This window comes from Heloderma suspectum, chromosome 4 (assembly GCF_057233095.1).
Source record: "Heloderma suspectum isolate Gila_16-S chromosome 4, 16-S_ref, whole genome shotgun sequence".
Taxonomy (NCBI): Eukaryota; Metazoa; Chordata; class Lepidosauria; order Squamata; family Helodermatidae; genus Heloderma; species Heloderma suspectum.
This window is the reverse complement of record NC_139461.1, coordinates 71,227,706-71,241,470: the sequence shown is the minus strand read 5'-3', so window position 1 is coordinate 71,241,470 and position 13,765 is coordinate 71,227,706. Positions and strand designations below refer to the sequence as shown.

Here is a 13,765-nt window from a genome sequence, read left to right as displayed (position 1 = left end):
TGTTGTATGTGTCTGGCTTAGCTCAATTGCTTGAGACTTTTGGAACTTGATAGCACTTTTCAGAGTGCTCAATCTTGTTGGTACCTGAAATCTTTTCTGTAAACAGCAGCTTAGTCTTCAGCAATGGCTTTAAACTTATTTGTAGCAAATTAATTTCAGTGTTGAAATCAACCAAGTGTGGTCTTTGCTTTTTAATCATATTTGCAAGTAGAACTTATAAATAAAACTGCCACAGGAAAATAAACCTTTCTTCCTTTAACTCAAACCTTTAAATCATAGTCCTATGCATGTTTTCTCAGAAGTAAGCTTTGCTGTGCTCAATGGCGCGTCCTCCCTAGAAAGTGTGTTTAGAATTGCAGCCTCAGAAAGTTTAGGTTTGCTGAATCATCTGTACAGATTCAAAACTTACATGAAGGAATTATTTTGCTTTTTTAATCTTGGAGGGTGGTTGAACTGCAACTTCTACGAACTGCAGACTTAGAAAACATACTGCTTTTCACTTGTAACCTTGGGTGATTCTAGTGTGTATATTAAGCGTTTTCTTATTTGAAATTGGTAAACATTTTAACTTAAAAGAAAGCACTTTCCCAGAAAATGGCTTAACTACTCTTTTAAAAAGAGAGCTTCAGCTATTGGGCAGTATAGAAATGAAATAAATACCATTTTATTGCACTCTTCTGTAGGTGCTGCTAAATCCAGTCCAGCTTCAAAACCAGGCTCAACACCATCTCGCCCATCGTCGGCAAAAAAAACACCCCCAAGCAGCTCAGCATCTAAATGTGATAAAGATTTGGAGACACAAGTCATACAGCTCAGTGAACAGGTAATGTGCTTTGGCCATGAAATGGAAAACTGCTATTTGTCTGAGCGCTTCAGTGAAATCTTTTCGGATGCTAAACAGTGGTGGTTTTGTGTTGCTGCTTCAGTTCTAACAGCATGTGCAGCATGCAATGTGGCAAGTGCCCCAGAACTGTCCAGCTCTAGCTCAAAAGAAGAAAAAGAAGGTTTGATGTAGGTTCCAATTCCTGGGCTTCTGCAATAGGAGTGGGTAGAAGGTAGATCTCCAGATGTTTTGGGCAACTCCCCTACCATCATGTCCAGCAGTCAGGAATGCTGGGAGTTGAAGTACAAAACATCTGGAGATCTCCTTTCTGCCCACTGCTGTTCTTAAAGATCCTTCTGATTCTGTGGAGTGGAACTACTGCCAGATCCTCTCTCTGTTCTCCTCCCACCAAGTTTTTCAGGTGCCCCAAAGCACAGCTGAGCAACAGCAGAGGCATGGTATTACCACAGGTTAGCTTGGAGATGTGGGCTTGGTTCATGTGCAAGAACGTTCCCTTCTGCATTATGATCCTATTCACTTCTATGCCTGTGCAGAAGGCTGTAATGATGATACATAAGCAAAGTGCTATGTAGATACGTCAACACATGTTTCCTTGGTAGTTTTTACAGTCATTCTGTAAGGTAAAAACTGTAGATCCTTGAAGGGAACACTCGCTTGCTTGGCCTTGCTGGCCAAATCAAAAATTGTAGTCACCAGCTCCCTTTCTCTCCAGGTTATGCCCCCCCCACTGATGTTTCCTGAAGGGTCAGTGGGAACAGTGGCTGGTTGGGTACCACTGCTTGAAGGCACCCTGAGTGCCTTCGGGCAGCAGTGTCCAACCCTCCTCTACCTGCCTTTCCTGCTCCAGAGCAGAAAAGGCTAGTGGTGGGTTTTCTTGCCAGTCTGGACCTAAATTGCCAAGGTTATCCAGGTGTTTTGGCCAAACAAACCTGCCAAACACAACCTCAGCCTTCACTCCACCTTGGAGTTGGGGAGGTGGTGGGGATCACTACACAACTGCTGAGATGATTTTTGCCCACCTATGCAGCTTCAGAATTGAGAAGAAAGCTGGCTGCTCATCACGTTCGCCACAGGGTGGCACCACAATCGATATGGCAAGTTGTTGAAGTCTGGTCCCCTTCCATGTTACAGATCAGCAGTACTGGGAGGTACTATCTTATTTAAAGGTAGCCTTTTCTAAAGTCACCCAGCAAGCTCATGGCTAAGCTCAGATTTCAACTGGGGGTTTTCCAGCACATGCTCTTAAGCACTATGCAATGCCAGGTCCTTCTCACTACTGGCACCCCAGTTGTGGAATGCCCTCTCCATACAGGTTCACCTGTTGCCTTCATTGTAATCTTTTTAGTATTTGGTGAAGACTTTTTTACTCTGCTAGGCTTTTTTTTCAACCCAGTGATTTTAATGAGTATGCAGTTCTAGTGTTTTTAGCCACTCTTTATGATCTGTGCACTTTTGGTTTGTCTGTTTTTATTCGTCTTTCTGCCTGGAAAAAGTATTTTATTCTGCAAACAGTTATTTTATTATCTTTTATTTTTAAGTTGTATTTTATTTTATGTGTGTCACTCAGAGAACAACATTATTATATGGCCTTATATAAATATAGTAAATAAATATTTGCTGTGACATCCAAATTAGGCAAATTATAATTACCATAAAATCTATTTTGCCTCCAAACCACAGAGTTGTTTCCACTTCTGGTTTGGTGGTAAACTACAGCTTGCAGTAATCATAACATTCCCAATTTGGATGTCATGGCAAATTAGGAAGTGAGGGGATTGGAGCACATAAGGGGGAGTTGGGAGGACAAGTGTGCAAGGTTGAGGCAAGGGCCTGACAGCCAAACCAGTAAATGCACCAAAGTTTTTAGCCCCTTTATGCAAATAAATATATGTTTGCAGTTGCGCATTTAGCCCTAAGATGTACCCACCCTCAACCGAAGTAACACTACTACTGTGGAACATTGTCTGGCAGCCTGATGTGGCGGCAATGATGTTGAGCTTATCTGCCTCTGACCAAAAGAGCATGTGGTCCAGCTTCTGCCCAGCATCAAGTTCCATCATTCAGTAACTTTCTGAAAGATGATCCTATATTCAGATGATTGTATGCCACAAAAAGAGAACAAATGTTTTTCATGCGAGATGTGTCTTTCAGTGTCAAGTGTATGCATTACATGAACTTGTTAACATGCTCCATAAAGCAACATTCAGAACCCTAGCTAAACCAGTCTCCGGCACAGATATCTGCTCAAAGATTTCTGTTCCTTTTCCTTTCTTGCTGCCATGCTCACTGACTCGACAGTACTATCCATTCTCTCCCTCTGTAATTTAATCTTGCGTTGCCTGGAGTGGTGGTTAAAGGCTAGGTTTTGGAACTTACTTTATGATTGGAAGTTTTTGATATGGCATATAGCACAAAACCAGATTTTTCAACCCAGTCTTGGGTGGTTTTTGAGGGCACTGATAATGCATTATAAGGAAACTTCAAGGGAGGGAATGCACCCATTTTTCAGAATGAAAGTATAAATTCATTTTTATTTGTGTTGAAAGCATGTGAGCATTCAGTCTTCCTACCGATCACGTCACATTTGCTGCATAGAATTATATGATGTTGAGAAGTGCTGTATTGTTACAGGTACATTCATTAAAACTTGCACTTGAAGGTGTGGAGAAGGAAAGGGATTTCTATTTTGGAAAGTTAAGGGAGATCGAGCTTCTCTGTCAAGAACATGGGCAGGAAAATAATGACCTTGTCCAGCGGCTAATGGAAGTTCTCTATGCTTCAGAAGAACATGTAAGTCCAAGATAATCACCTGCTTTTTAATTACAAGAATGTGTGTATCATATGTCTTAAACTGAAAGATAGCATTGGTACATTAACAAATGATGGTTTTTATTATGTGATGGCAGACTATCACACTGAATACAGTTTTATTTCCAGGTAAATGTAAAATATAGTTTACAGTTTTAAAGACAGAACCCAACACTTTTTCAGTAGTATTGTAGATTCTATTACTCAAATTTTGTTGAGGGTGAGCATTCCTAGTTGCTCATTGTTGCCGTTATTCAGGATTTGTTCCTTGTTTATAGCTCAGAGGTGCATTTTGCTGCTTGCTGAGGGGGAGTAGCTAAGGGTCAAATCGCTGTCATGATGGTTTTATTTCTGCTGAGTGAACAGAAAAATGTGGGAATATTCTATAGCCTTCTGTTAAGTCTGGGACAGACTCTGGAGACAATTACATATTGTTCTTCCAAGTCAGTGGAATGAACCCTGCACATTTTGAGGGTTATGTGCTTATCATTTGTGAACCTTTAAAGTCCACTGACTCAGCCACTACAGCACTGTAGTGTTATAGTGCAGGGCTATCCCAATGCGTCTTCTGGCTTGACAGTTCTGAGACACAGCCACAATAGCCCTGTAGAAATAGGGGGAGGAAGAAGAGAAGAATGGCCATTGCTGCTTCCTTGCATGCAGTTTGTGCATTCAGAGGAAAGCTGTGGGTGAATGGGATAGTGCCCTTTTACAACTCTTTGCGAGATTGTCAAAACAAGCATTATTGCAAAAAATTATTCTTTGTTCATTTACTTCAAGTTGTTTATTCTGTAGATACTCTAGAAAATATAAACTGTCAGTGTTCTTTTCATATACTGTGTTAAAAACAGAGTCCATGCTTTTGAGAGAGCATATTTAATTCTTTAAAATTCTGAACTTTAAAAAAATAGTTTCCAAAAAGGCCAGGTGAAATGGTCATGTTTGTCTTCATATCAAAATGATACTGGGCAATAACATCAGTAGTTTTTCCAAAATTTGTGTTTTTGATATTTTTACAATTTCAAATGATCACTCATGAAATTGTGAAGAACCCTAACTAGGTCCTAAGGGCACATGCTTTGTATATATAAAGCTCCAAGTTCAGCCTGTGGTGCATCCACACCAGTGTTTTCCTGTCCACTTTTCGTGTTCGTGCCCAACAGATCCTGCATGGAGAAAAGTACTATGTGCCCTGGCAGATTGACCCAGGAGCTGTTTCTGTGATCATGACGGTATTTCTTGGGGCAACCATTACCATAAAACATTGGTTGCATATATTCATATTCCACCAGTTGGGTCAATGCAATAATTCTGTCTGAGATCATACTGCCAACAGGGTGTTGTCACATTGCCATTTGGGTGTCGGCAGGAAGCACTGTGAACCGCCCAGAGAGCTTCGGCTATTCGGCGGTATAGAAATGAAATAAATAAAATAAAGCATTGTCCTTGATTTGAATGAGAGGGAATGCATCCTCTCATTGCCCAAGTAACTGGGCAGTGCTCCCTTTCTGTTCATGCTATGCAGGGAGCAGTTTCATTGCCTGCCACTGCAAAACAGCATGGGAAGACAGTGAGCATTGCCTGGTTGCCCCAGCAATCCAAGGGACATGTTCTCTCCCCTCAAGCATGCACACGTACAGTCAGGGCCAGGAATATTGGAATAAGGATAACTGTTTTGGCAGTTGGCCTCTATACACCACCACATTGAAGTCGAAAGGAAACACACCCAGATGGGAGTGAAGTCAGGACTTTCAGCTGTAATTCAAGGGGTTTGACAAAAGTGGGGCACTAACCATTCAGGAAGTACAGCCAGTGGCATACACACACACCCATCATTGGTGGCTCATAAGTAATAGAACAAATGGCTGACAAGCAGCTGCATGGCCAGGTGTGGCCTGTTTCCTGGGTGCCCCATGACCAATCAAGCAGATAAAAGGCCTGGAGGTGGTTCTGAGTGTTACATTTGCATCTGGTAGCTGTTCACTGGAACGCCCAACATGAGGTCCAAAGAGGTATCCATGCGAGTGAAGGAGGCCATCATTAAGCTGAGGAAACAAAATAAACCCATCAGAGAGCAAAAACATTGGGAGTGGCCAACACAACAGTTTGGAACATCCTGAAAAAGAAGGAATTAACTGGCAAGCTCAGCAACAGCAAAAGGCCTGGAAGAGACCACAGAAGACAGCTAAAGTGGATGACTGCAGAATTCTGCTCATGGTGAAGAGGAACCCTTTCACAACATCTAGACAGGTCAAGAACGCTCTTGAGGAGGTAGGCGAGGTAGGCATGTCATTGTCAACATCTACAGTCAAGGGACAGCTTTATTAATGTAAATACAGAGGCTTCACAACAAGGTGCAAACCACTGGTAATGCTCAAGAACAGACAGGCCAAATTAGCCTTTGCCAGCAAACACCTAAGAAAGCCTGCCCAGTTCTGGAATAAGATTCTTTGGACTGATGAAACCAAGATTAACTTGTACCAGAATGATGGGAAAAGTATGGAGAAAGAAAGGAACAGCTCATGATCCAAAGCATACCACATCATCTGTCAAACATGGTGGAGGCAGTGTTATGGTATGGGCATGTGTGACTGCCAATGGAACCGGGTCACTGGTGTTTATTGATGACCTGACTGCTGATAAAAGCAGCAGGATGAATTCTGGAGTGTATAGGGCTATACTTTCTGCTCAGATTCAGCCGAATGCTGCCAAACTGATAGGATGCCGCTTCATATTGCAGATGGATAATGACCCAAGACATACAGCAAAAGCTACCCAAGAGTTTCTCAAGGCAAAGAAGTGGGATGTTCTTCAATGGCCAAGTCAGTCACCTGATCTCCACCCAATAGAGCATGCTTTTCACTTACTGAAGACAAGACTGAAGGCAGAAAGACCCACGAACAAGCAGCAGCTGAAGGCAGCTGCAGTAAAGGCCTGGCAAAGCATCTCGAGGGAGGAAACTCCACATTTGGTCATGTCCATGGGTTCCAGACTTCAGGCAGTCATTGACTGCAAAGGATTTTCATCCAGGTATTAAAGGCGATCCTTAAGTTTGAAATGATGTTGGGTTGTTCCATTACTTATGAGTAGGGATGTCAGAGAATTCCGCCACAGATCTCGGTGAGGCCGAATGCCAGTGCATTCGGCCCCCTGAAATCTGTGGCAGAACGAAGCCCCCCGCCCCACCACCCCGTGAAAGGCGCGCGAAACGGGACACTTACCTGGTGCCATTCGCGCTGCTTTGCAAATGGCGGCCACATCTGCGGCCGCCATTCACTACCCTATTTTTGCTGTGATAGGCTACATAAGTATTTACGTACCCTATCACGGCTAACTCAGGGACACTATTTGCATCCCTGCGGAGGCTGTGATAGGCTACGTAAATATTTACGTAGCGTATCATGGCGAAAGACAGGGGCGCAAATGGCGTAGCGGCTGCCATTTGCGCCCGTTTTTTTGCCGTGTTAGGCTACATAAATATTTACGTAGCCTATCACGGCCAAAAAACAGGAACGCAAATGGCGGCCGCCATAGCCGCCGCCATTTGCGTCTGCAGGCTCCACTTGGCACCTGCGAATGCACCTGGCTGGTGGCTCCATGGGTTAGGATTTCGGGGGGAGATGCAGAGTGCCTCTCCCCCCACTGCGAATCACCCCGTCGAAAAGGTAAGTGACTTTCGTACATCCCTACTTATGAGCCACCAACAATGGGTGTGTGTGTATGCCACTGGCTGTCCTTCCTGAATGGTTAGTGCCCCACTTTTGTCAAACCCCTTGAATTACAGCTGAAAGTTCTGACTTTACTCCCATCTGTGTGTTTCCTATCAACTTCGATGTGGTGGTGTACAGAGGCCTACTGCCAAAAAAGTTATCCTTGTTCCAATATTTCTGGCCCTGACTGTACACACAACAGATGAGCACTTTTGTCTCTATTAATATACCCCTAACATTTACTGGAAGCAGAACATTTTAAATAGGGAATAAAACCTTTAATGAAAAGCAATTCCCCCTTTGGTTCAGCTGTAATCTGGATGTCACAAGTGCAGGGCAGAGATTGACCATGTAGTAATTTTACAGGGAAATTACTATTTTCAACAAGGCTAGCATTTGACCTGGAGTTAACAGAGGCAAGCCGGCCATAGATAAAGATATAGATCACTGTGTTTTTACACTGAACCCAACTCCACTAGTGTATATTTGCAATTTAAGGACTATTGATACTCTAACAAGGCAAAACAGAAACAATGTTCGTTCTATCAGAATATTCCACAAAGAGATTCTAGCAATGCATGCAATTAATTTGTTGTATTTCAGTAGGTTGTTGGTTATGACTTCCCTTAGTTCTTGAGGGAAGAATCACTCTCACATCAAAACAAATATGCCTTCATTGAAAATTGGGTAAGTTTGATAGCCTTGAAGTCTCAGTGCTAAATTAGTAGAAATATCACTGATTCAAACGGGTGAAATGTTAGGCCGCAGTCTTAAGTAAGCCCACAAGTTCTCATCAACACTTGAAATTCAGCTCCCATCATTTTGTTGCCCACAAGTTTACATCTGCCTTTCAACACAAACTCCTGGGGTCTACATTAAAAACAGAATTCGAATAATGCTGGAACTTTTAGTCATTCAGGCTTTAACAGTCCTACTGCATTAGTAAAGTTTGGTGTAATAGTTCAGGAATGTTCATTTAGCAGTTCTGTCAACAACTTACATTTTCAGCGGGACATGGGTAAAGGATCTCACTTCAGTATTTTCAGTATATTGTTGGCTATGCTGAGGTTTGTTCCGCCCATGAAATGGTTGTAATATTTTTTCTCTCTACATTAAACATACAGGAGAGCCACACAGAAGAACATGAAGGTGAGGAACAGGTTCATGAACAGCCCCAGCAGCAAGAAGAATACTGATTGCCAGGCACACTTTTAATTTTGTGTGGGAACTTTCTTCTGAAGAATGGAACATGTGTGGCCTCAGACTTGAAACCAGTCACTCTCAGTCTGCCATTAACATAAATGTACCATAGTGAGTGTCAGCCAACTGCTGCATTCTGTACCCATCCTTTGCCAAGATGTGTTTGCAGAAGTCTTCTTATCAGGGTATGCACCTGAGAAGGTCTCCGGGCTTTGTTCCCAATTTCTGCCACTGCAACTTCACTATTTGGCTGCTTGAGATTGTTCAGCTTTTAAAAAATATATATATATAATATATATTTATTTTTTTCTTTTGTCTTAAGTATGATACATTTGTAATTTGTTCAAAACTATTTATATGGGCATCTCTTACGACAAAAAAAGTACTATTCTGTTAGGTTTCTCACATTTCATGGTAATTTCATCCACTTTGGGCATAAATTTGATCAATCTGTGTGAAAGAGGGGAAACAGCTGAAATGACAGTCAAATTATACTTGTTCCCGTCTTTTATTATGACACATAAGTGAGCAACTTTTTCCCAATTAAGAAAAAAGTAAAACACCATGAACTGTAATCCTCCTAATGTTGTACACCAAAGCATGTTAGAAAACTGCACAGTATATCCTTTATTTCTGGAAGATGCACACATGCCTGTCTAATTCTTATACTGAGAGCTTTGTGACGTTTACCCTGCTACTAGAAATGTTCTTCCTGTTTCAATTCCATATTCAGTGTCTGTCAGTTAAGTGTTTATAAAAGTCTTCACTACTATATCTGTACCTGCAGATGTCACTTAGGTTCAGATTCCCACTAGAGGAAATGGGGATTATGAGAATCGGGCACTTTCCTTTCCTCTTGTGTATGTGGAGGATAAACACTTTTTATTGTAGGATTGGGCATGCCAAAATATTTACTAGCACAATCATGCATAGTTTTTCTCTGAAGTCTTTATGCAGTCATCTTTGAAATGTAATGTTCAGTGACCATCTCCTTTCTACACAGATATTAATGCCAGTTTTCGGGCATGGTGAGTGGTAAAGATGAGAATGATTCTTTGGTCTATCTGTGTGACTACTGAATGGATTGGCAGGGTGTAGAAACAAATTGTTGGCATACAGAAATATTCATTGCCACATTTTTTAATATTACCCTTCTTGTTAAACTTGCACTTAGATGATGGCATTTTATAATAGAACTATAGCAAATCTTGTATTAAAACATTCCTAATTTCTTAAACTTAAATTGCACATTTTCTTAGTCTAGTTCTAGTTGTTGTTGGTTTGGGGGTTTGTTTGTTGCTTTTTTTTCATGGTTTTTCTGGTTTGCTGTTTCAGTCCTCAAATTCAGATTTGGCTGGTTGTTTGGCTAGGCAAGTACACTAACAAGAATCTAAAAGAATACCAACCTACAGGCTACAATTACTGAAGGTCTCCGTGTAGCCTTGTGAACAATGGTGTTTCATCACTAAGTAATGGTGGTTTCTTACATTCATGTACACATGCAAGGTCTCCTTGCATCTTTCAAGAAATTGTTTATTCTTGCAGAAGTCTCTTGCAACAGAGTGCCTCTTATTTAGTCATAGCTCAGGCAGCATATAATGAATGCTTTTAAACATTCGAACAAAAGTATGCATTTCCCTAGCTTAACCCCCTTAGCTCAAAAGAATTGTAGCCAATCTCTTCAGGTTTGAAGAGTTCACACAACTTGCCCTCATCCCATACCATCCTACCACTATGAAAATCAAAGTACCCATCTTTGGTAGCTATCATCTTTTGTATTGTTAGAAGAAGTGATTTGGTTTCACTTAAAGGCTTTATACATAAAAAGTTAAAGAACAGAGTTGCTTTCAGGAGGATGTAGTATACTGTCATGATCCAGCAGAGAAAGAAGATATACATATTCTGTTTTAAAATGTCCATGATTATTATTACTAGTTACACTGTCTCCAAAATGCCCATTGTGATCAAAGGAAATTTTGGGCAGTTACAAGATTTCTGAACCAGCATTTTAAGTACCCGTTCATCGCCACCAGTTGTATCCGTGTTTCTTTTTCCTCTTGAGCAAATTTTCAGATCACTTCCTTTTGAAGCGCTTTCCGGGCTTTTCCGGATTTCTTTGTTCCTAGATAGTTCCTATCAAAGCCTCTTTGCCCCTTAGTCCTGTCACTTAGAGGTGTGTGTGTGTGTGTGTGTGAGAGAGAGAGAGAGAGAGAGTGTATGAGGGAGGAAAGTTATGTATCTGGTTTTATTCTGTTCTTTTTGTATAACTGATGTGTGGAGCAATTTCCCTGCAATACTTTTTTGTTGCTGTTTAGAGACAGGAAGTGGCTGGCCTAGGAGACAGGAGGATGAGAAAGCAAGGGTGTGTGTGTGTGTGTGTGTAAATAAAGCAGGAGCAGGCAACTTGTGACCCTCCAGATGTTTTGGCCTACAGCTGCCATGATCCCTCACCATTGACTGTTTTGGCTAGGGCTGATGGGAGTTGTGGCCCTCCAGATGTTTTCATCTACAAGTTGTCCACCCCTGGTATAAAGCCTAAACTGCTCAGTTGTGCTGAGGGGAGTGAGACTCTGGAAAGGGAAAGAGGACTCCCCTGCCCCCTTCTGTGGTGAGTAACCCTGTTATTCCGTTATGGTTTTAATATGCGTTTGTAATTACTTTTACTAAATAGCACACCATAAAGCTTTGGTTATATCTTAAATGTAAACTGAAAGGAATGTAAACATATGTATTGTTAATTATACATAGATAAGTAATGACATAATAGATGCAAAAAGTCTTATTCAGATGTATCAATCATTTTGCGTTACCCACCAATTGTCGCATGATAGAGTAGACTTTTTTTGGTCTCTGAATATGTGAATAACTTGACTTGCATTTATCTTTTTACTTATTTAATAAAAAAAGTATATGTTACAATCTCTCTAGCTCAATAGACCTTCATGAGGTTGGATGTGTTGGGTTTCTGATTTCTAAAGGCTATCATTCAGGCATTTTGAGCTGAGTCAAAATGAGTACTTAATAATCAAAGGTTAGCTACTCAGTGCATATAGCACACTTCCTTCCTTGCAGCACATCTTGGGACAAAAAACAGCAATAAAGAGAGCCTTCTTGCAGAGCACTGAATCTACTGTGAAAATAGTTTTTTAACGCCTCAAAGCGCAAATCCTATGCATGTTTAGACAGAAAAAAGTCCTACAACTCCCAGCATTTCCCAGCCAGCAGGGAGCTGTAGGACTTTTTTCCTTCTAAACATGCATAGGATTGCATTCTAAGAAAATGAATGCAGACAAAGCTCCATGGAAGGTATAATGCACTTACAGAGCTGCAGGGAGATTGCAAGGCACACAGTAGGGAAACATGGATGGAGCAGCCTTTGATGGCAGCAAATCAACCAGTCCTTCCGCATAGGGAGGCCATGTGCATATCAGAGCTCGTGTGTGTGTACAAGGAACCATCTGTAACAGGAAAAAATACTGTAGCGCATACTTGTGCTCGAAAGTTGTCATTATACCCACAATCATTTTGTATTAGACCCACTGCAAAATCACATGGTTTCGATGACCCCCATCTTGGAGGAAGTCATGAAAACAATGTAACCAATGTTTTCATTACCAATGTAATGCATTGGGTTTAGATCCTGGACTTTGCCAGTCACATCAACATCTGTGTTCAAATTGTGCTTCTGAGAAACGTACAAAAAGCAGACTATGGCCCGGTTCACATGATTACCGCAGCTTAAACAAGCCACTGTGGCTTGTTTAAGTTGCAGGCATGTGCCAGGCATCATTTACCTGATTACCCACCCAGATGCAGCTTGTCATGTCGTCTGAACCCGGGCAACATGGCTTGAGGGGGAAGCAACCCTCAAATAACCCAACTACAGGCCACCATGGCTTGTTTAAGTTGCAGTGATCATGCGAACCAGGTCTATGTGTTATGTGAAGTGACTGATCAGGTTAAGAAAGGACTGTGAAGGGACTTTCTAGTTGGGTATAGGGTTACTCTCAGAAGGAGGCCTAAGGGGGATTTTCCTTCTTCCTCTGTCAATAAAAAATGAAATAAGGTGCAACAATAATTGCCCCCTGTGAAAAAGTGTGTGAAAGTCAACCCTACTGCTCCAGTTCAATGCTGACATTTTTATTAGAATTAACTAGTACAGCTTTTTAAGGAAGGAAAATCCAGTGCGTTGTCATTCCAAGAGGGAAGAGATGTCTATTTGAAACTGTTCCCTCTATTTTATTTTCCACCTTTTGCTTCTTCCCCTTGTTTTTCATTCCCTTTTATCTGGTTAGTCTTCTTGTTTCATTACAGCTTTAGAGAAGATGGTTTCAGCTTGGAGGGAAGATGGTTTCAGTTTGGGAGGAGTGAGAGTTTAATATTGGAAACCTACCCATACTTCCTTCAAAGTAGGTTTCACTGAAAACAGTGAAAATCACTTTCAGGTGAATGTGCTTTGGATTGGGGTGTCACCAGGCAAGATGATAAAGTTTAAAAACTAATATCTTGGCTCTTTGCTGAACATCTAACTTTTCAGTAGTCTTTTCGGACAGATTACTGAAACATTAGTTATTGGGTGGATTAGGAATTTAATAAATAAAAGTACTGTGTTCTAATGCAAATATACCAAAGGGCTCATGTTAAGAATTCTTGATTATATACGATGATACCCTTAATGCCTGCTGGACAGGAGAAACTCAAAAGGCTCCAAGTCAAACTGTCCAGAAAATCTGAAGACCTCAGAGAAACTAGTAATTGATTAGTCAAGCTATAAATAAAAATATTCTTTTGCACTGAATCAAGATTAACTTCCAAAGTTTCAGTTAAACAAATACGTTTTATCTGTGCCATATGCATTATACAATGTTCTCTGTAATGCTTTTATGTGAGGGCATGCCAATATTATAGGAAAATAATATGAAGTTTATTTTACAAATCATAGTTTCTAGTGAGGTCTTTACTAATCAAGGGTTGGTTCTGTAGCAGCCTCAAACGATTTGTAAGACTTAATCAGTAGGTGATCTCAGCTGACAATTTGAAGGGGGCACCACACATTTTGCAGCCCCAGAAGGAATGGCAGGGTATGTGAAGGACCTTGTTAAGGACCTAACTGCATATGTCATTAGCATGGCTGGCAGCCTTATCTGGTTTTTTCATTTAATCCTAGGTGCAAAGGGAGGAGCAATTGGTTGGTACCACAATC

The 13,765-nt window shown here is 41.2% G+C and overlaps 1 protein-coding gene across 3 annotated transcripts in view; it reads left to right on the top strand.

The window, feature by feature from the left end:
• MAPRE2 (microtubule associated protein RP/EB family member 2) overlaps positions 1–8,931 on the top strand; it is a 136,172-nt gene extending 127,241 nt beyond the window's left edge. For 2 of the 3 annotated variants that reach the window (XM_084849602.1, XM_084849601.1), the window contains 3 exons: positions 684–823; positions 3,476–3,634; positions 6,393–6,767. In XM_084849602.1, the coding sequence (XP_084705728.1) occupies positions 684–823; positions 3,476–3,634; positions 6,393–6,689 (596 nt within the window). In that variant the 3' untranslated portion in view covers positions 6,690–6,767. Of the gene's footprint in view, positions 1–683; positions 824–3,475; positions 3,635–6,392; positions 6,768–8,486 lie in introns of those variants that run through there. The other variant, XM_084849603.1, reaches the window with a different exon arrangement.
• Positions 8,932–13,765: the final 4,834 nt, after the last annotated feature.